The following is a 22,931-nucleotide window of genomic DNA, read 5'->3' on the forward strand; positions in this document are numbered from 1 at the left end:
GATTTACTGATATGCGTTAACATAAGTCTTCAAAATAATTGCAATTTGATTTTCTCCCTGTGTCTCTTTTGGTGGTATTTAATTTTTTATACAACAATTTTGTCTAATTATCTTAGTCATCATTGTGTGGGTTTGTGATTGCTCTCAAGTATCATAAATCCACCCACGATCCTTTGGGTTTCACCCTTATGCAAGTGGCGCGTGACTCAAGCCGGAGCCCAAAGCCCAGGTCGCCGCCCTCGGGAAATTGAAAAATATAACTCTACATCTGTATTTAAAATTAGTTTTGTCTGCATTTTCTTTATGTTTTTGTCTTGTCAGCAGCCTGTTCCCATGGCAGAGATGCAGTGTCGATTTTACTTTCTTTTGGCATTTCCAGGAAGCGTAAGGAAGTGGTTATGACTGTGGTGAACCCACTGTACATGGTTAAAAAGAAAAACCCACAGTGAGTCAAACTGACCACAGACAGCCCACACAACCCACCACAACATGGCCGCCCTGTCTGAACATGATGAACCACACTGGTACATTATGAAAACGAAAGAATTAGTTGACTCGAAAAAAAAATTATCAAAACTTTTGATCAACCAGTAAATCATTTGTCATTGATTCAGCCAAACTGACAAATCCTTGCTGGAGCCAACACAGTAAGTGTGAGATTTTTCCAGGTTTATACCAAAGCATTTCATAAATAAATAAACTGAGTAAACAATTATACCGATAAGCAATAAATAAAGAGATAAAATGATTGCGGACTTGAGTACAGATTTCACATTAGATGCTTCCATTAAGGAAATTCTCACTATAGGAGAAACCACCTATTCAAAGTAGTAGTTTCCCAAGAAGTCTTCATTACCTTTACGATTTCAACGCATAAAATATACTGATAATGGGTTTTTTAGCTTTATGTTATGTTATGAAAGCTGCCACACTCACATTACGACTGTGATTTTATACTCTCAGAACGTACTCTGATTGCCTGTCAGTTGTCCAGTACAATAATAGTTTTATTGTCACCAGTCATCATTGAAATTGATGTTTGAAGTCTGTATGAATCCAGCTGCAGTTAAACATCATAACAGTACTCGTGATACTCATGATGATACTATTAAATCATCAGTGAAAACGTTTTACTGGATGTGGTCTTTGTAACAGTTACCTCACTTTGTTTCAATGACACTGCGTAGTGTAGAAGATACACACACAGCGTTGTTACAATGTAAAAGTAATACAATAATAAAAATATCCCTAAACTGGAATCAGTGTAAGAAAAATGTCTGGTATGCTGTGAGGGAATAGATGTCCTGTTAACAGGACACCCTCATCTTCATTATTGTATTATATATCAAATCACCTGTATTTATGTTGTTTGTTTGTTTGTTTGTTTTCAAAACATACATTTATTTAGTAACCACAGCTCAACTTTTGTCTGTAAACAAAGCTAAACAAAGCCTCTGTAATTCTTTCTAATAAAATATCTAATGATTTCTGTGTGTATCAGCAGGAGGGAGAGTAGGAGAGAAAAACAGAGCGTGAGAAAGACTCTTGTTGACCCAGCTGGTTTTATTTCATTTACTGTACAGTTCATACTAAAGAAGGTGGTTTACATTAGGAGAGAGGCTCCACTGCAGCCATAAAGATCAGGGAGGCACCAAAAACAAAATTTCTCACCAATTGAAGCATGAATCTGTCTCATCCATCTCTTGCTTGAAAATGGATGACCCAAACTCTATAAGTGAACTCAATAAGGGACTTTTCCTTTTCCCTGTGATTAGGAAATGGTACATTTCCTGCCACGGGCAAAAGACGTCTCAACAGTGTTTTACATGAACACTTACTGTCCTCTCGTAGCTTTGCTTATAATGAGAGATATACAACACTCAAGACACACTTCAAACCGAGGAACCTGTAAAGAGAGGAGATTCTGTTGGAACTGCACATGAACTCATTAAATGTGTTATTTCTACTCTGAAGTGTGTGGGTGGTCTTGGCGGTGTGCACAAATGCACAGGTTAATTTATACATGAGAAGGAGTGGATGGGGATTTTTATTTATTTTATTTTTTTGTTATTGTTGTTTGTTTGGCTTTTACATCTATGTGATTTTTGAAAGAGAGCAGAGGACTTGAGGTGCTCAACATTGAGGAGTCGTACTGTAAACAAAAAGCCACAAACGAACAACGGCAGCAAACTGGATCACTGATACTAGTCAGGTTTAGGACATTTCCTCATATTGCACGCACTGTTGTCTGACAATCCTCATAACAAAGGCAGAGGAAGAAGCTTTCAATTATCCTCCTAAACTTTTCCTGGAGTACAAAGAGGAAATATTTATGCAGTAAAAGGTGACACTGCAGGATGACATCATGTACGATAACCAATCACCATTAGACTCATAGCAATATGTCCTTTAACTATTTGTGTGTGCCTGTCATCCACTGATGAAATGTTGAGTCTGGTTAAATGTTCAGTCTTTAAACAAGGAGTTAGAGCTCTTTCACCGTAGTTCCGCAAAGGTGTGAGATTTATGGTAATGGTCAGACCGCACATGGTGGGACTATGTGGTCTGGACTCGTTTGTCTCTCACTGCATGTTGTGGTAAGTTGGCAGCTTCTCGGTCAACTGACATGGTTCATGGTTAGCAAGTTTTATTGTGCTTTCAGACCACAATGTTTTGTTTTTTTTTTGTTGTTGGTTTTTTTTTTTTTTTTGCGGAAGCATATCAATTTCAATGGCCCAAAAGTTTTGACCACCATTTTCCTGTTCAGTAAGATTCAGCTGCGTGCAGTTGACTTCTTTGATTCACTTTGTTGATATGGATCTTGTTTCTGTATTTTTGTGCCAAACCCTTTCTTATTAAGAAATGAAAGAAACAAATGAAACTGGTGCCTAACAACTATCCCAGTAAGACAGGATAGTTTTTTTTCACAGTCTACTTTGAGTCTGATAATGTGTTAGCAGTATAATAGATCAGTCTAGCGGTCTTTTAATGACTTAAGAGTCCCAGCTGTGGAGTCACACTATTAATCCTCATAATACAAACTTGCCGGAAAAGAAAATTAAACATATAGTTCAGTAAAGTGCCCTGTGATCTGTGATCTCAGTCACTGGACTGGAGCCAGAATGGCAGATCGGTCCAAGCTGAGAGTAAGTCCAGGTTAGTCGGTGGTCTGATTTGGTTCGGTCTTATGTATTTTTTGTGAACATGAACTGTACTAAACGGCAACAATGCATTTTCCTTTTGCTGGACCAGATGAGCCAGATGTCATGGAGCAATGTTGCATCAAAGTTTGGACTACCTTGAAAATGTACCCACACATACATATTTCAATTAGTTTCCAAGGTGTCCCAGAGCTATGGAAGAGTAGGATATTGTGTGAATGGGTGGAGAAAACAGGATGCTGCAGCACAGTGCTATTGTCTTCAGCTGAAACTGCCATCAGCTATTTTGAACCTGTAAACTGTGAAGTTGAATTGATGGTGCATTGCTCCACGATGTGTAATTGCTTTAATGGGAGCCTTTCCTTTGTGTATCCGTACGGAGATGACGCAGTCTATTGTCCGTGGTTTGGGTTTCCACCTCACTGTGGAGAAAGGTCATTCCGTGACTGGGTTACATCCTTATTAGGATAGTATCTTTTTTACAAAAAATCTAAATTATTGCCAAGAAGTCTACTCAGAGGGTTCAGTTAAATCAACGGAAAAATGAGTGACACAAGTGAAGAATGTTGAGTCTGCCACTATTGCAAAGCGGCTAAATTAAACCCAACACAACATGTCAGCTATATCAGACAGGAGTTTGAAAGGAACCCCTCAGATCTGCTGATATTTAACAAAGAAATGCAGCCTTGTGCCTTCAATAAGGGCGGGAAGAGGGTCTTTTTGTTGTGGAGATAGGGGATCATTAAAGGACGATGTCTGTGTGGTATAAGAAGGTCTTTGTGTGTGACTCGAGTCTCAATGTGGTCTTTGTCAGTGGACCACTGGGATTTGCTGTCAAAGTGAGGAGAGAAAATTATTCTGACTCTTTATCTGCTACTTTGTTGCCACTGTGGGCATAAAGTGGTCATTTAGATTTTTTTAACAAGGAAGGGAGGAGGGTATTGAGGCATCTACTGCCTAAGGAGGCTATGGTATGGCTGTGTAGGTGGACGACGTAGGCTGACACGGGACAGACGTCACAACCAGATACATGGAGCCTCTTTGCTTCAGCTAGTTTAGCTCATGCTATTTAAAAGCCCTCTGAGATGCTTTTTGGTTTTACCTAATTCACTAAACTCTGAGTCAAATGCAGCATTTGTGTATGTTGTTCATTTGTATTGACTGTTAGGCATCAAGTTCAACACATCAATTAAAACCGTTATAAAACTTTGTTTCCAGTCAGGCATTTAAAATGGAAACAGCACTGCAGGGCGTAAACAGTGACAGATTCTCCACAGAAGAACATTTGGATCATTGATTCACTGTTTGTGTTTTGCAGCAGGTAAAGATGTGGTTATGTAGCATCTACAGTTTTTGAAAGGCCTCATTGTTTTTACCGCTGCTCCTGATGAGTAACAAATGTGGTTAGTAGAGAGAATCCAAAGGGAAAAGGTTAAACTTGGATTTGGCAATTAATATCTCCAGTTTATTCAGCCAGCCACAGGCCCTGACTCTTCTGACCTGGGGGGTCAGGAAATCCCATTTGTGCGACTGACTTCTTTGATTGTGTCGTAGCCACACTGGCCCCATGAGCTGTGTGTACTTGTCATATGTAGCACAGAATAGTCTGTGATGGTGGGTGGCTTTGTTCCCATGCAGACATCCACAGACAAATCGTCTGTCAATGGCCAGAGTCAGCCTATGTCTGATGAATAGGGTTTTTATGGAGACATGGCATTGGTCCATTACTCCTTTATGTCCATCATGAGTCATCAGACCTGCATCCAAAATGTCCTTCCTTCTCACCAGACCAAAATGTTCAACCATGCAGACACACAACAAGATCATCATCCAAACTCATGCAATAGAGCTGCAGGCATAAACAACAAGCGTATTCCCAAACTACAATGTAAACAAACACAGGCAGTCACACCTACACGACACAATAATTTTACCCCACACTGTGGCCAATGTAATGTACAAAGAGGAAGGCAAGAAACACCACATGGTCACATATCTCCCCTGTGAATATTCAAGAGAAGTGGTCAGCAAAATGTGACAGCTTTCTGTATATTTACCTGACCTCTAATAGTCCGACTGTGACCTTCATGTTGAGTGTTTTGTGTCTTACAGGGTGGGAAGAAGCACAGTGGACCCTGCGGAGGAAGAGACTGCAGCGGAGACTGTAAATGTTTCCCAGAGAAGGGTGCCAGGGTAAGTCCCAAACTCTAGCAACTATTACAAATAGCTCTGTAAACACTGCATCTATTTCTCTCTCACTCTCTCATCCTTAAACGTTGTGTTAACCAGCTCTCATTGTTGGTTTTCAGTCTGGAACGCCAAATATGGCCAAAGTCTCACACAATTAGTTCTGAAAGTGCTTGCAAAAATTTCAATAACTTGGTTGCTGAATAAGAAAACACAAGGTTTTCTGCAAGGGTTGTCCCTTAATGTGAAGGGGAGTTACCATGAAACAGTCTTTTATATCACATTTGTTACTCCAGGTTAATTATAGCTAATACTAAGTACAGATAGATTTCTCTGTACCATTGTTACACCAACGTCTCTGTAACTCATATCTCATATCTTATCGTGGCCTTAAGGCCCTTTGTGAATATTCAAGGTTCACAACAAAGCAAAGTGTTGGATATGTCGTGTTGGATGTGTGTGTATGAGATTCTTTAGGACGTTAAGCAATATGGAAGACTATGCTGCTAAAACTCGTTAGTTTGAAGTACTTATCACACTTTTATACTTAAAGCCACGTAGTTCAGACCCTTAACCTCAGTAAAAGATGGGGTCAGGTGGAGTGTCTGGAGTGTGGGAGAGGAATGAAGAAAAAAGAGAGGGGGACCTGAAGCCAGGGATTTTAAGTCACAGAGACAGACTAAACATGCTGCGATAACAAGCTCAGAGTGAGTGACGGCGGTTTTGCATGACTAAAACAGCTTCTGGCTTCAGATGTGTGCTGCGCAGATCATCAGATAGCTCTTTGATGTTCCAAATCTTTTAAGTTTTCTACATATTTTTCAGTCAACACCACCTTCTACAACAGTTGGCCTTATAGCCGGAGTGAAAATATGCCTTTATTACTTGATAGGATAGTGGAGAATGACAGTAGATTAGACAAAGAGAAGGTAAGCAACGTGTAGCAGGGCAAGGAACAAGGAGCTGAATTAACACCCTGACTGACAATTTAGGTTTACATTATTTATTGGATTTGTTTTTCATGGTTGGGACTAAAAGGGCCATGTTGACCTTTTGTTAAAACTGGACTTGCATTAAACTCATAAATGCTATGCCAAAGGTTAACCACACATGGACACAGCTGATTTTGAATGTTACACATTTTAAAGACAAACTTTCCACAGCAACCGTTCCCATTCCTGCGTGCTCATGGGTGTGTGGTAAACTCAGAGACTCTTTTAAAAAACACCCCACCTGCCAGACAAACGGCCTCTTAGGGAGTCACTCTTAAAAAATACAGAGGTGAAAGCCGGAATGGTATCGCAACTATGCTTTGGCATGCAATAAGACCGCAAGTACAGTCGCTTTGACCTTCGACCTGTGCACTCGCAGTGGATGCAGGAAACCCCATAAGGATGCAGAGAAAGGAAGTTCCACATTCCACATCTGAAGGATACAGAGGTTTGATGACAGAGACAGCGCACCGCCTTTCTCTTTGTATGTTTTTCTGTCAGACTCTGAAGTTACTGTTCATTTTCCAAGGCCTATGAATGAAGTACATAGCTCCATCAGACTAAAATGTCCCTCTGTATGCATTACACAACAGATGTACTTGTTTGTGAATGCAATGTGCACTAATGATGGATTATCACACATGTGCTCACCCCTCTGTCTGTTGTGCTTAATGTCCGTCTCCTGCTCCTCTGAATTGGACCCTCATGAGAGCTGTGATGATGAATGCCTGACTGAATGAGTCAAGCCTGATCCATCACAGCTGTCTGGATTTGTTGAGAATTAACACAGCTGTGGTGATTGGGTGATGGTTGATAATCTGTAAATGGTGGCTGCAGTCATGTCAACATCTTGGTTTAGCTGCTCAAGGCAGCGGGGGGATTCAGCTATTGTATACACGTGACAGAGAAGAAGGAATATTCTGTCAGCCCTCAATAAAATGATAATCTATGTATTAAAGTATGTATTCTCTATGTTGTATAAGCTCACACTTCTCACTGATCTCATTCTCAACGTTTTCCACAACAAGAAGCAGCTGTTTCCTGTGAAAAAGCATCAAAGGCCAACAGTAGATTGCCTGCTTTGCACCAGATAGCTCTAATTCCTGGTTAATGCTAGCAATAATGCAGTAGAGAAAAAGTTACAAATAGGTCATTTAAAAGTTATTCATACCTCTGAATTATGTGCAACCACAGAATCAGTTAATGCTTCAGCGTAGTTGTTTAAAAAAAAATGTAAGCTATGCAGAAAGAAAAGAATAATATTTCATGGGAAATGGAGTCAGATGAGGTTCTTCATGAATTAATACATAAATTCACTGGCATTCATTCACATTGTGATCCATTTTCCCAAATAGTCAGTGATGTATTGAGTATGAAGATGGTTTCAAATCCAGACATTGTGAGAGAGACTGGAAGAATAAATTGGCTTGTTTGATGGAGACTTAAAATGCTAATTTCATGGATTTTCTGTTTAAGAGTTGCCAAACTGGCTCTCAGCCTCACCACCCGCTGCCCCAGCAGAGTGCATTTGGGGAATGTAGAAACATATGTAGCTCCCCACGGCATACTTCAAGCCCTCATTGTTCTTCTGCATTAATATTGGATCGGACTCCTGAGATTGGTAATAACAAGCGAGAACAATTGCAGTAAAAAGAGGTAAGGGAGCTATAAGTGAAGTGATGCTATAAAAAAAAGATTTGTTTGTGGTCTGTAAGCTTGAAAAACAATGGATGTGCTCACCAGAAAACATGTTTAGGCCATCAATGATGTCTTTTGTTGGGAGTCTTTTTCGCCCTCAGTTCTCAGAAACAGGGAGTGGCGTCAGAGAAAAAAAAAAAAAAACTCTGGATTAAAGTAGACAAGCATCCATTCAAATTTTGCTCCAGAGTTGCCAGGATTTAAATGAGAGAGAGACAGAGAGGTTATGTTAGGGAGAGGATCATATGATTGTAGGTGAAGTTTAAGACGCCGTCACAGACACTATGCAGATCATGAGTCCTGTCCTGTCCACCATGGGAAAAGCCAGCACAGTTGACAGGAAAGGACAGGAAATGACACTTGTCTCAGGAAGCTGAACACAATGACAAGTCCACTGATCTTTTTTCGATATAGACAGTCTCTGTTTTAGTGGGAACAAGATCATCTGTGTGTTTGTCTGTCACTATAAATGGCAAAGATGTCCATGTTCCATGAAAACAAGTCTACCTACATTCTGAATCCAATGGCCATGACTATCACGTACTTTCCTCTCTGTTCAGGGATGAAACATCGCCATCAGTCTTTTCAAATGTGAATATGGGGTGTTGACAGTTTTTACGCAATTGTAACCTTGATGAGGACATTTTATAATCACTCAGTATATACTGTAAAACCTTGCTGAGGCAAATCCTTAAACTCAAAAATGAATTGCATTTATTGCAAAGCAAGAATTTAAGATTTTGTTTTAACTGACATGCATGCAAAGGAAAACTTTCTGGCCTTGGAAAACCCTCAGAAATCACTCTCAGTATGTACACATGCATGGATGAAATGAACTCTTTTTAGCTCAAGTCCTCTGATTAAAGCCTGTAGCTTCAGTCAAATGTGATCCATCTCCTCTATTTGAAACTGTTGTCTGACATCAGGAGGACATCTGATAATCAATGGCCTGATTTGCTGTCACAATCAGCATCCCAGGTTGGATCGGAGGCTGGCTGGAGCTTCAAATGTCAGTTAAAGTCGTGATATGTAATGGCAGCTCTGAGCCCCTCTTTCCAACCTGCAATCAGGATCCCTTTCCCACTCCTGACCTTGGCTGTGTCTGTCAAGGAAAAACTACCAACTGTGGAGTAAAGATGAAGAAATAGTGCATGCGTGTGTAAGTGCACAGGAGGGGAGGGAAGTTTGAAACCTGCTGCTATCACTAAAATGCTTGGATGGGGGGGATTTTCTTTTCAAGAGATTCTTGGAAAGAAGAATTTGGCAGAGATCACAGGCTGGCTTTGTCCTGTATCAATAATAAAGCTGTGGAGCAGTGGGACACGTCTGGGGAGGCGCTCAGAAAAACAGACACTAACCAGCTGTTTGTGCATGTTAATATGGCAGCAAAGACCGACAGAGCCAGGCAAAAGATGGAGGGAAATATTATTGTAACGGTTGCTGTAGGTTGGGGATTTTAAACATGTCTCAGCCACTGTGTTAAGCAGTTAAAAGTAATGGTGAGACGTAAAAGTCACGAAACACAAACTCGTAACCTGCTTGTTAAATCCCCACACCTCACACATTCCTCATGCGGTTTGTTTGGTTTCACTGCTCCCCTTAGACTCTGAACTATCTGTATAGAGCACACACAGATCAAAAATCCAAGATGTTCTCAACACAATAATATTATGTACCTTTAAACACAAACGATTAACTGACACAGCAATCCAAAGAGGAGATTGTAGAGTTGATGTTAATTTACTGTTGGTTTATCACCATTAGCCCTCCCTTTGACATTACAGATGGTTCTTCAACAAACAAGCACAGCACAGCTCTTAGCCTCAAAAATGTTCCCAGGAGCTCTGAAACTGAACATCACAAGATCACACTAGATATAGCACATATTTCTCCAATGACATCTTGGTTTGCCCCGACAATCGAAAGAAATTCTTTACTCGGTCCCTTTCTCTTTCTTCGCTTTACTGTCAAAGACGAGTTTGACCCGCAGTGCTGCACCCAGCTGTGGTCTGGCTTTAAGAGCCATTAAAAGTGGTTCACTCTCACATTAGAGGATGATGGGTGCTGTTTAGGAACAAGAGGGCCTTTGTTGGTGCGGACAAAGGAGCATCTCTTAAAAAGACACACACATTATTATACTGACATACATGCACAAACACAGGGGAGTACACACATATAAGTGCCAATACTTAACTTATTACTGTAACTAAAAAGAGCAGCTTTTAATGTGTGATTGGCTGAACAGAGAGAGTGATACTTGTCTGCATCTTCATTCTTTTGCCCTACGGCCAACACAGAGGGAAAATGGTGCATAGAAATGGGTTCAGCATGGTGTGTCTCTGCTCTGATGTCAGCATGCCTGACGGATAAGCCAACAGCTAACACTGATAACCAGCTAATTGAAAATTTCTTTCAGTCGTTCATACTACACTTCTATAAAATAAAGTTTCTCAGAAGAGCCTAATCCTAAAAGCTCTGACTCTTCAAGCATGTCAACAGACGTGTTATCACTTTAATTATAAGTCATTATTGTCCATAATGGACCTCGATGCGGTTATCATCACATTATCCATGTTGGAGCAGGACACCAGATTAGTTACATCTGCCAACAGTACACTCGCTCAGTGTCTCTGAGAACCTCTATATTTCAGTGGTATATATTTCAGTGGTGGGTCAGGGTTGGTCCGTGCTATCATCAGGTTGAGCACACTGCGTGGGTGTGAAGGAGAAACCAATTCACTGCAAAAGGCCCGAGATATTCTACTTCATGTTGTAGCTGGAAAAATGTTGCGCCATGGGATTAATCATACGTACATTACTCACTGAGAAAAATGGCAATAAACTCACGTTGTATTGAGACATCATGGAGTCGTGCTCACAAACAGACATGCACACCATGTTTTCCATATCAATCTTGTGTGTCTTGTCTGTATCAGAGAAGGAAAGTTCTTTAAATCAGGTTTTTTAACGCTGTTCACCTTTTTGGATGGTTGCATTTGATTTATAGACAGTATTCAGGAAACGTTATGGGTGACAAAGCCAGTCCTCTGGGCTGTAGGAAAAATGTGACCAGAGTTTTGGGTCACCACAGCAATGGCATGTGTTCCCAGGTCTTGGGGTGAGATCTACATCAGATGCTGGCAGGACACAGTTGAGTTAGATGTCCAAATCCTCAAACCAGTAAAACTCTCACCGCCCCGTTTTAGTCCATGAAACACATACATGGATGAACCTTAGCCCTGATTTGCTCACTTGCAGGAATGTGTATTGCATATGGAAAGGCAGAGGGTTTTGAGTCTCAATGTGGGAAAGGAAAAACTCTTCCAGGCTGGCAGGCCAGCTGGATGGGTCAGATGGTGCAGAAAGAGACCTTGAGGATTACATGGGTATCCCTAACACTAATGTGACTGGCTGAGGTCCATGTCATAGTCGTCCAACCTCACAGCTGGGTATTTGACTCTAAATCTCATTTTACAAACTCAAGTTTTCCCATTGCCATGTATTGCTTTATTTTATTGTATTTTTTTTTTCATTTGTAAAGCAGTTTGTTTTTGTGTTTTGGAAATCTATTTCTATTATTGACGAATTTATTGAGAATTTCCATCCAAACCAGCACACCCACAGCTTGGGTGGTGCCGGTCAGTCCACCTCTTTGGTCCAGACAAAGATGAGTTCATTTGGTCTCCCAGAGATTCATCCTAATGTCTTTGTTAATCTTATGGTGCCATCATGACAATGGAATTATTATTATTATTATCATTTTTAAGTGGATTTATGAAACTGAGATGTATATCCTTGATGGTTTGGTATAGACCTTCATATCATGCCCAGAATGAATAAATGCTGACCATAAAGCTAGCTGTCACGCACTGCTTTCATATCAATACAATATGTAACGTCAATTTTGTGATTGTATCAAATTACCCCTCCTAATAAATAAAAAAAAATATAGACAGCATATATATATATATATATATATATATACATATATATTGCTCCCCTGACCTTTATTGCCATCTATAGCTTATTATAAATACCTGGGTGGGATGTACAGTGGAGGAAATTGTTATATAAACAGGACATACGCTCTGGGTGCTCCACTCATTATGGCCCAGTGACAAATGCAGCAGTGGGAAACATGGAGGCAGCACCTTATTACACACAGACATGCGCTCAGGCACACACTGACACCCGATACAGGCACGCAGGTGGTCAGTCTCAAAGGTGAGGGCGACACCTCATTTGAGAATGTGCACCATGTCTCACTCATTCTGTCTCTTTCTCACACACACACACAAAAGCTGCAGCTGTGACCTGTTTAGACACACATGTGCTTGGATCACAGACTTGAGACGTCTCATTCCTCTAACGTGAGGCAATAGTGCAGGTGTCGGGCCCCAGAGACCCCTGGGACAGCCGGAGGTCCAAGCTGTTCTGTTCTCAGCCTGGGATCCCCCCCTTGAGTCTTCAGCGCACACACCCTCAATACACATGCGGACTCTTTCTCACATACACACACATCACTCCGACCACTGGTCCTCAGCAGGCCCCTCGCTCCAGTCTGGATGCTGTCAGATCTCTGGCACATCTGTGTGCACGTGCTCAGTGAAAATGACACATATGTATGCAGAAATTAGCCCAGAGTCTAAACACATTGATTCTAATGTAAACTAGGTGCAAAGCCACCAAACCTCTCTGTGTCCGGCGGCCAAACAAAGAGCAGCAGACCTCTAGCAGAAAGAAAAGCAAGTGACAACAAATGACTTATGTTTGTCTGAATGTCATCTGCTTTTATCCCGCCGCTTCGTCTTTCTCCTGCTCATGAGCCATATTAAGCAGATGAGTCAGAGGAACTTGTTATGGTGAGGGACCAAGTCATGTTTTCACAAATCTGGCCCCGAGGTTTGTTTTGATACAGATACCTCCTCATTGGGTTTATTGATTTTAAGTTCCTGTTCTACCTGAAGCTTATATGGCCTTGTTGCTTTTCCTTAAACTCATTTCATGTCCACTCTGATCCACCACAATTATCAAGGATTTCCAAAAGTCGGACATTCGATTTCCATCAGGGGTTACAGAAAACTGACCTCTCTGACTGCAAGCAGGAGATCTAAACACAGTCTAATAGATATCTAAACATCATCTACAGATGTTTATTTACTCTGCTTGAGTCCTCCTCAGGGCATCCATTTGAGAGAAGCCTCTGGGTCTCTGGATGGAGACCTTCGAGCATCTTCTCTAACCCATAATTCCCCCTTCTCCTTCAGGGGAGCTGAGCCCTGTTTCCCCCCAGGGCATCGTGTAAAAGGGATGCAGATCTTCAGGAAATGAGTCCAAGGAAAATGTGTCCAAGAAAAACATTTCAGTTGGGACATAGAGCAGTTGAGGCCACATCCACCAAAGTGTCGAAGTCTGACTGTGGGAGTCAGGGAGAAGTATCATCAGCTAAAATATGTTCTTGTTTCTTTTGTTTATTACTTAATTTTTGTTCTTTTCTACATTTCCTCTGTATTTCATCCTCTTCCTTTATACGTTTTTCTTTCCACAGTTTCATTCATTCTCTCGCCTTTCTTTTATTCCTTTCTTAAATCATTCTGTCCCCTCACATCCCTTTTTCACACCAGCCTTTCTTCATGCATTTGTTCTTATCTACTTCGTCCTTTCCTCCTCATGATTTAGTTCTTTCTCTTACTTCCTCCCGTTTATGTAGGAAGCAGATCAGCTCAGAACAATTCAGCACTTACTTCTACCTCATTCTGTGATTGGCTGCCTCTACAGGGAAATCTAACTTGTCTCTCAAACTCACCTTTTCTTTCACAGATATGATCACCCAACCCTGAGCTGTTCTTTCTGCTCAGCCAGAGGGTGTAAATCACCTACGATTAATTAATAGTTCTACTGCGAGCGAGGGCCAGAAAGCAGAGCACGTTTTACGCTTATCTTAAAAACAGGAAGGCCTCTGAGCTGCTCTGGTTCTTCTCTTCTAGCTGCTCTGAAATGCAAAACAAAAAACTTTTGGTGACGCTGCTTTTGGTCTTCACACTCTGAGGTGCTGGATCAGCTGGTAAAAAGCTACAAATGAAGTTGTTGGATTTTTTTCCCCCAAGCATCTGATATCCTGCCAATGTCATGTGCATTTCAATTGCACTGGACTTGTATGGAAGGTGCTATTTAAATAATGTTTGATTTGTGCTATAAATACTCTCCAGCTCACAGAGATATTCAGCAGGATTTAAAGTTTATTTTCAGGAGTTTACATGACTGAGTGTTGTGTGAAAGTAAAAGCACCCTTATGAGATGTTGCTTTACAGGGGCATTATGGTCACCTTCCTGTCTGACGGTCACGTTACATCAGTCCTCCATAATGTTACCCTCTGTTTGGATTGGTACAATTGGTGGCACAATACACAACCACTGCAGGGGTGAGACGTCAGACTGTAGTTGTTGGTCTTTTAAATGTAAGCTCAATTACCCATGAAAAAGAGGCATGGAAGCACATTTTATGTGCGAATGGTTTTTGCTTTTAGAAAATGTGTGCTTGCACATGTGTCCTGAGGCTAGAGGGCATCAGTCATGGACTAAATATAGTCTACCAAAGCAAACAGATTTCTTGTGATGGAGCTACATGGCCAGACTAGTTGAAGCCAGAAGATGTTTAATCAGAGAAAACATCAACTATGTAGTGAATTTTAAAGTCTTGACTGTTTTAAATGACTTCCAATATATTTTCCTGCGATTTATCAAATCCTCTTATCTCTGTTAGCATCTTTATCTTTAAAATTGAAATTTTACACAGCAAAGTTTATCCAGACAGACAGACAGAATAACAGGGGGAGCTTCCGACCAGTTGTTTATTGATTTATTTTGTTCCTCTCCAAGGTCAGAGGTTTGTGCACTGGGTTGTGTGTTCCCATCCTGCTCTTAGTGGGTTGTTCCCAAACTGTTGACCCCAGGGGACAGTCTGGACCAGATGAAATTTATGGTGTCAGACAGGAACTTTTAATAGATCCTTGACTTAGGAATAAGAAATGCAAACAAACCCTCATACACAGAGGGAGGCAGAGGAACACGTTCTCCTGCATTTTACACAGATTTATCAGTAAAATGTTATGAAGGCTCTTGCTTAGAGTAAGTGCTACAGCAAAGTGGCAATCCAATTCCACAAACTTTCTCAGATTAATATATATTTTTTTAGATTTATAATCCAGACATATCAGTTTTTCTTGGACCTGCTGAAGAAAAAATCAGTTGAGAGTATGTTTGATGTGCTTTTCTAAAGTAGCAGGGCCATTGTTTCTAGAGAGATGTAGCTTTTCTTTAAATGTAACCTTTCATGGCTGTGAGCAAAGTGAAATCCATTCACCCCCGCTGGAGAGTGAGGTGGTGCCAAAGATCTTACACAAATACCCAAACAAAAAGAGCTAAGTATGTGAGGAAAGATGTTTCCTGAGTAATTTACACAAACTGACCCATTAATCCTTTATATTCAATAATCTTTATCTTGCATCTGGATCTCTATACTTTATTCAACTATAAAAAGTCACCTTCCACCTTTGAGCACCACAAAATATTTATTGCCATGTTGAATTTGGACTCTCACCTGTCAAGTCTGGCTGCACAGAGGAGCCTGTCTAAGATCCCCCACACATTCCTGCAGCCGCAAGAGATGGAGCTGGGACATCTCACTGTCCACAGTGTGTATGAGAAATGAGAGAGGGAGTTGATCCTTGGTTAAAAATGTATTTAAAAAAATGCTCTCACATGGGAATATAGCTTAAACAATGTCTTGTGTTTACTCCTGTGTGTCTGTGCGTGAGCCACTGGATGGCAGGTGTGCAGAGAAGACAGTTTGGTGGTTTTGTGGCAGAAATAACATAAAATGAAGAAGGTATAGAAAAAAAAGAATGTATAAATGATAGGTCTAAATCCAAGTTGAGCCATTCAAATAGTTGATTTTGTTCAACAAACAGCCCCAAAACCCCAAAACCTAAAAATGTACTACTTTTCCTTGTTTGAATTAAAGAGCAAAGGGCAATGATGTCATATGTTGTGCACTACAGGACCCTCAAGACAAGTCTGCATTCCTTGTGGCTGCATACAGTCAATAAAACTGATTGTAATTCTGAAGTTCAAACGTTGTGGAGAGTATTGTACTGTGCCTTCACGAGATCCGACTCCTGATTGATGGCTCATTGTATCTCATTGTATCTGAGGTATGACGTGATTCAGCTGTGTCGGAAAGAGAGCTAGAGGAGCACAGACAGCTACAGTTACTGAAGGACAGAGGGCAGCTTATGTCTCCTGGGCTTCATAATCTGGTGAAGTCATGGCCTTTCTTCAAAGACAGAGAGGAACTCAGTTAGTTCATGTCCTTTAGTGAATCCAGGGTATGTTTGTTTAAAGATCACTCATCTTCCTCTGACTTTTTCTGTCATGTTCATGCTTACTGAAACTTTTTGCCTTTTTAATTTTGCCCTTCTACTGTGAGGGCCAACCATATGGTTTCCACTACATGCCCATCCACTTGTCGCTGTATCAAAACTCAAAAGTCTTTTTGGATAAGTATTTTTCTGAGTCGTTGTGGTTAGATAACAAGTTCAGTGCCTTCCATTCCTCAGTGTGAGATCAATGTAGACTGTTGCTGTGTAAGTGGGTTAGTCTGAGCAGAAGCAGGAAGGGATACAGACAGACAGACAAAGGTGAGGCTATAATAGATGCAAAGGGAGACAAGAACTCCTCAGGATTTGGGGAGGACAAGTGAGGAAATGCTGTGTGGAAGTAATATGAGTGTGAGTTGTGTGAGAAGAATGAGGAGTATAGAGGTATGACGGAAGTGAAGGTGGGGAGGGCTGGTAATTAAAGAGTGGGGAGGACAGAGGAGAGATTCAGCTCCAGAGGGAATGGAGGAGACGGGAGATAATGAGCGGTTACAGTATCCTGTGTGAAACACTGGTTGATTACATTTAGCCATACTCAGACTTTTGTTAGGGATGGATTAGTCAGTTTAACCATTTTATTGGTCAATGCACGTGGACACAAGGGCAAACAGATCCATAACTGGCCTCCCATCCAGTAGCCCAGAAGCCCTGCGGTCTGCGGCTAAAAATAAAAATGAAAAAAGACATTTAGAATCTCGACACCTGAAGATGCAAATTATGACATTTAATGAATGACAGTGGAAATAACTGTTGTTCACAGTTCTGCTCATTTATAACTGTCTTGGCATTTTGATTTTGTGCAGCTTTTGGCTCAGGTGTTTGGAAGAGTCAGTGACAGTGGGGGTCTTCTGTCTGTATCACAGAGTAACCATCGTGGTCATTATCATTATGTGTAATATATACTGATGAGATCATGTGATGACTGAACCTCTAATTCTTTAGTTCTGTAGCTTTTTTTTTTTTTTTTTTTTTTTAGCTTGTTCATATGGACTTTGAGTTGTTTTGAACGGACCGTTGAGATTGAAGCAGAAACAAAACACACACCTCCTGTTCCAAGAAAGCCACCCATAGACAACCCAAGAGCACACAAAAACACAAACACAAGCTGCACTTACAAGCATCTAACATAATTTATGCCAGGATTTATCTCACAGTATTTGCATCTGACTTGCCTGTCAGCTTGTTTGAATTGTTATTTGACATTGTTTAGGCTTCCTGCAGTTTTATTAATTCCTTTGAGACCCTTGGCTCTCGCTTCATAAAACAACGCCCAGAGCATCTCTGTCAGGGGACAAACAACATCACTGTGTTTGTTGGTTCTCACAGGAACTCTGTAAGGCCCCCAAACCTCAGAGGTCATCACTTGTTGACCTTATGAATTGCCAGACCATACAAACATACCAAATTCCCATGGTATCTTTGTCCTCACGTGTCTTTCTTTTTACCCTTGTAAGTACTGTCTGCCGCCTCCGAGCTGTAGCACTCACCGAGAAACACACTGAGGGTGATGTGTTCCAAAGCACCTGTTTATTTATGTGTTTAATTTTTTGGGGCAGGGGTTGTGTGTGTACTTCTCAAACGACTCGAGGAAGCTGGATTGTTCTTTTGCTGCCCTTACACTCGTACTGAACCAATTACTTGCACTCAGAACCCTTGTGTATCTCCCTTTTCTCTTTGGCCAAATTCAGCAGGTATTCTGGTGAACAGGAGATGCTGTTACAAGGTAAAAATGAGGTGTTAAACTTAGCAGAAAGCTTGGCGAACAGAGGCATACTTCCTCCACTGCCAGGCTCACATTTTTCTTTCTTGCTATCTGCCAGCCTGCCTTCTTTCTTTCAGCACTCTGAGTATCATCATCGAATTGTTATATTTAGCTTTCAGATTAAGGGGCTGTCTGCAGATTCAGAGTCAGCGATTAAAATCCCCTCTGAGCAGCATGAGCTGCCTTAGTCTTAGTCACTATGAGTTAATGTACATTGAGTAAATGGTGTGCCAGAAAATGTTTGTTTTTTCAACTCCTTCTGTCTCTAAAAGGTTAAAAAGAACCTAAGTCCAGTGATGCAGAATACAGAAAATCTTCAGCTTCTCTGGCTTTTATTCCTGCACTTCTTACTTTTGACCACTGGATGGCTGTGGAGAGCCAGGAGTGCTGAAATGGGATTTTACTGGGAAAAAAAAGTCTTTGTCTCCCCCTTGTGATGCAAACAGGCAATAAAGTCAAAAAGGGAAACCTGGTTAATCTCTTTTTTTATTATATTGCTGACTTTTTTGGGACTTTTCTCCAAACCTTTGATAGCACTTTTTCTTTTTTTTTTCTCTTCTGATTCTAATGATTTCAACAGCTTAATTTTTTTCACCCAAATATTTAGCTCAACTGTTTGTTTGTTTTTTTTACCTCTTCAATGTAAGGGTCACCCTGGTCCTGTAGGTCCACAGGGCCCACAGGGGCCTCCAGGAAGACCAGGTGATCCAGGTATCCAAGGACCAAAGGGGCACAAAGGCGACCTAGGCCGTGGTGGCATCATAGGTCCTAAAGGAAGTGTGGTAAAATATCCGCCTCTCTCTCTTTTTAAATAATTAATAATAAATTATCATAGTGGCCATTCTTAATGTACAACTTTTGCTGTCTCACAGGGAATGACAGGAGTTCCTGGGTTTTCTGGAAGCGATGGCATACCTGTAAGTCTGAGTGGTAGTTGTGTGTGCTCCCTGCGTGTCGAAGTGTTGATGTGTTTTAAGTGTTTTGATTTGATGTTTGCTCTCCAGGGCCATCCAGGGCAGGCTGGGCCCAGGGGGAAGCCCGGTGCAGATGGCTGTAATGGGACGCAGGGAGAACCAGGGTTCCAGGGAAAATCTGGCTATAATGGTGCTCCTGGTTTTACTGTAAGTGTTAATCCAAATCTGTTTGAGATTTATTTGTAAAACACCTAGAAGCTGTACCTCCTGACCGTTTTCTCTTCGTCCTTTTATTTCCATTTCTAAGGGACAACCAGGCAGGAAGGGAGAGAAGGGCGACTCCCTGGAGCTGAGTGTGTACATGGAGCGTTTCCGGGTGAGGAACAGGAGTTCACCTCAAATGTCACTTCTATCCTGAAGGACTCCTGGCTGTAGAATTGCATTAATACTTTGGTGAAGCTGAAATATAAATCTGATCAACCTATCAAACATCCATTAACAGGGTGATCCAGGCACACCAGGGGGCCATGGAATATTTGTAAGACCCATTCCATTGAACAAATAATCTGAAATAGTTTTCCCCAGTTGCTGTCTTTTCAATGTTCAGTCTCTTCTTTGGTTTGTTTCAGGGGCCTCCAGGACAACCAGGATGGCCAGGTAACCGAGGCTTCCAAGGACCAAAGGTAAGTGTGTGTGTGTGTGTGTGTGTGTGTGTGTGTGTGTGTGTGTGTGTGTGTGTGTGTGTGTGTGTGTGTGTGTGTGTGTGTGTGTGTGTGTGTGTGTGTGTTAGTCCCTTTGCTCTGCTTATGAATACCACTCTAGTATCATACAAAGTGATACATATTGGGATCCTGTTTATTTTTTGTCTTCCTCAAGGGTCCCCCAGGGCCTCCAGGTCCTCGAGGACAAAAGGTAATATAACAACAATAAAATAGACTACTATCAATCAAATTTGTAATGTGACACTGAATTTAAACTGCATAAATGCAATCTTATTCATTGCCTGGCAGCCTTTAAATGTGACCAAATAGGAACTTGACTTTATTTAGGTAACTGTAATTGTCTATCTATATATTTTAGGGCACTATGACCAAACTGATTAAGGGAGCCAAAGGAGAACGGGTAAGAGACCATGTTTTTCCATTGCATTGTTAATTCATTCTGGGATCTGTACCTTCCCATCCAATATTTTGCAGTGGTGGAAATGTATTGTAGCTGTACCAGTTTGTAGAGTTTATGCTTTACTCACGATACAGTAGTAGTACAGTATTACTTAATTGTTATTAAATTGTTAAATTGTTATTAAATTGTATTTAAATTAATTTTAAAATTATTATTAAATTCTAGTGTCCTTTTTACTCCACTGCATTTATCTGACAGGTGGCTTCATCAAATAAAGATATAAGAAAAGGTCATGAAATTAAATACATTGTAATCAACAATGAATTGAAATTCCCATATCCCAGGGGGACACTGGACTACCTGGGCCCCCAGGAAACGCTACTTATGAACACAGTGGACCTCTCCCTGGAACCCCGGCACCACCGGTTTGTGCATCACCAATATGTGCTCTTCACTCATTTCCTTGCTGAAATGACAAATAGGATGCTAAAATAAGGATCATAAAATAAAAGTGTTACAAACTCCCATTCGTGTACCGTGAAAATGTTTCACTGTTTTTTTTTTTTCAGGGGCCTCCTGGTGTAAAAGGTCTAAAAGGAGAAATAGGAGATCTGGTATTTGATCATCCATTGTCAGCCATACACATTTGTACCTGTTTATATGTACATTCCCAAACTGGAACACTGGCAACTCAGCATGTCACTGATGTTTTCTTTTGGTTGGTAAATTTCAGGCAGACAACAAAGGAGAAGTTGGTGTAATGGGATTCACTGGATCACTGGTTAGTAGATTCGAGTTTCAGCACTGCTGTGTCCTTTTACCTGTAATGGGTTTTATTTAGTATTCAGTGGGATTGAAACTTGTAGTCAAGTAGACGATCTGTTTCCCTGATTACTTTTTTCACCAAACACGTGATCATTTTATTCTCCGCTCTACTTGTTGCCACTGTTATAGGGTCCACCTGGTGCTGATGGGAGACCTGGACCACGGGTATGTTTGTGTATTATGGTGTTCTATCCAAAGTAAATCGAATGTCTATTTCCAACTGAAGGATTGCTCCTGTTCTTCAGGGGGATCCTGGTGACCCGGGGCCAACCGGCAGAGATGGACCTAAGGTGAGCGGGCAGCTGTTTCATGATCCCTTTTTTTTTTCATGAACCTTTTTTGTGCAGGCAAACTCACAGATTATCATTAAAGGTTAATTATTTGCACGTAATTAACAGTGTAAAGTGCATTGACACAATCACTGTGCTCCAGGACAAAACTAAAATACTTATACTTACAGTTCTTAGCTATATATTGTGCTCTTTGCTGCGCTTCATTTATTTTACAACTACAATGACTTTAAAAATGAATTTTATAAAATTCAACATATATTAATGGTTATAGATCATGAGTCTGCCCAATAGAAACTGATCATTTAGTTCCACAGTAACAGCTATAACAGCAAATGTGGCACATCATTGCAGAATATGGGGAAGGCTGTAATACTCAAAGAGGACAGGTAACAGCGGGGTTATCAAAATGTCATTTGAAAATGACAGAGGAAGAAAAAGGAACAGAAATTAAAAGAAAAACTAGATAAAAACATCTCCAGATTTCAACAGCAGGACATGTGGTGGTAATTGTACACAGTCTAGCATGTGATCTCATCGTGTCACATCTGATCTTTTCACACAAGACACAAGACTAAAATGAAAAGTGAAACTGCAACCACAAAGACTGACATCAAGTTTTTGTTCCAGGGAGTCAGAGGTGACCCAGGGGACCTGATCACTTCTCAACCCACTTGGCCTTGGTCTTCAGAAGGTACACTGATCAGTAGACCAGAAACAGCCAAATAATCAGCCAACAGAAAGGAGGCCTCTGTTTCTCCCTGTATTTAACAAATGTATCCGTTAATGTGAAGTGAAACTCTGGGGAAGTCTGTGACATTACTAAAGTTCAACTTTGACCGAACTGTCACGACAAAATGTGAAGTGATCAAGTAAAGTATGGACCTGATGGGGGTTATTCCTTTGCAATCCTGTACTGTAAAGAAACAAAGAGTCAACATAAGTTTCTCATGTTTGCTTTTACTTGATAAGGTGGTCCTCCTGGCCTTCCCGGTGAGCAGGGCCCACAAGGAGGGAGGGGCCCAGTTGGAGATCAAGGCTACCCTGGTCCCCCAGGACTTCCTGCCTCTCATTCACAGCAACAGCGTCAGTCAATTTCGTACCCCATTAATTGTGAAATTGTTTCATAAAGATTAGAGTGCACCAGCAGGAGGTAGAGGAATTTCTGCATTCTGATAAAATACGATGAATTGTAATTTGTTTTCTTGTGTGGCCGACAGTGTGGGACTTCTTCGCGCCATTTGGTGTAAAGGGGGAGAAAGGAGAGAAGGGCCAATTAGGAGAAGCAGGGCAGCCTGCTGTCACTGCAGGGCCCCCAGGCACTATAGGGCGCCCAGGGGCCATGGGTCCTCCAGGACCTAAAGGAACATGTGAGTCAGTCAGTCAGCATCAGTCTGTCCTAAAATGATTATTTGCTGAAATTCTCTTTGTGTCTAGGGTCAGAGTTCTTCATGGGTGCTCCAGGCGGCAGAGGAAGACCTGGAAATGCTGGATTAAAAGGACAAAAAGGTGCTGACGATGATTGATGAGTTATTGGTTGAT

General features: G+C 41.1%; 1 protein-coding gene across 2 annotated transcripts in view; it reads left to right on the forward strand.

The window, feature by feature from the left end:
* Positions 1-22,931, forward strand: part of col4a2 (collagen, type IV, alpha 2) — a 44,096-nt gene that overhangs the window by 11,521 nt on the left and 9,644 nt on the right. For both annotated transcript variants that reach the window (XM_029530774.1, XM_029530775.1), the window contains exons 4-21: positions 5,274-5,354; positions 18,886-19,020; positions 19,111-19,155; positions 19,243-19,359; positions 19,460-19,528; positions 19,655-19,690; positions 19,782-19,835; positions 20,029-20,064; positions 20,233-20,274; positions 20,619-20,699; positions 20,844-20,888; positions 21,008-21,055; positions 21,229-21,264; positions 21,345-21,389; positions 22,020-22,083; positions 22,362-22,475; positions 22,610-22,759; positions 22,827-22,898. In XM_029530774.1, coding sequence (XP_029386634.1) covers positions 5,274-5,354; positions 18,886-19,020; positions 19,111-19,155; positions 19,243-19,359; positions 19,460-19,528; positions 19,655-19,690; positions 19,782-19,835; positions 20,029-20,064; positions 20,233-20,274; positions 20,619-20,699; positions 20,844-20,888; positions 21,008-21,055; positions 21,229-21,264; positions 21,345-21,389; positions 22,020-22,083; positions 22,362-22,475; positions 22,610-22,759; positions 22,827-22,898 — 1,270 coding nt within the window. The remainder of the gene's footprint in view (positions 1-5,273; positions 5,355-18,885; positions 19,021-19,110; positions 19,156-19,242; positions 19,360-19,459; positions 19,529-19,654; positions 19,691-19,781; positions 19,836-20,028; positions 20,065-20,232; positions 20,275-20,618; positions 20,700-20,843; positions 20,889-21,007; positions 21,056-21,228; positions 21,265-21,344; positions 21,390-22,019; positions 22,084-22,361; positions 22,476-22,609; positions 22,760-22,826; positions 22,899-22,931) is intronic.

The sequence above is a fragment of the Echeneis naucrates genome, chromosome 21, assembly GCF_900963305.1.
Source record: "Echeneis naucrates chromosome 21, fEcheNa1.1, whole genome shotgun sequence".
Classification (NCBI taxonomy): domain Eukaryota; kingdom Metazoa; phylum Chordata; class Actinopteri; order Carangiformes; family Echeneidae; genus Echeneis; species Echeneis naucrates.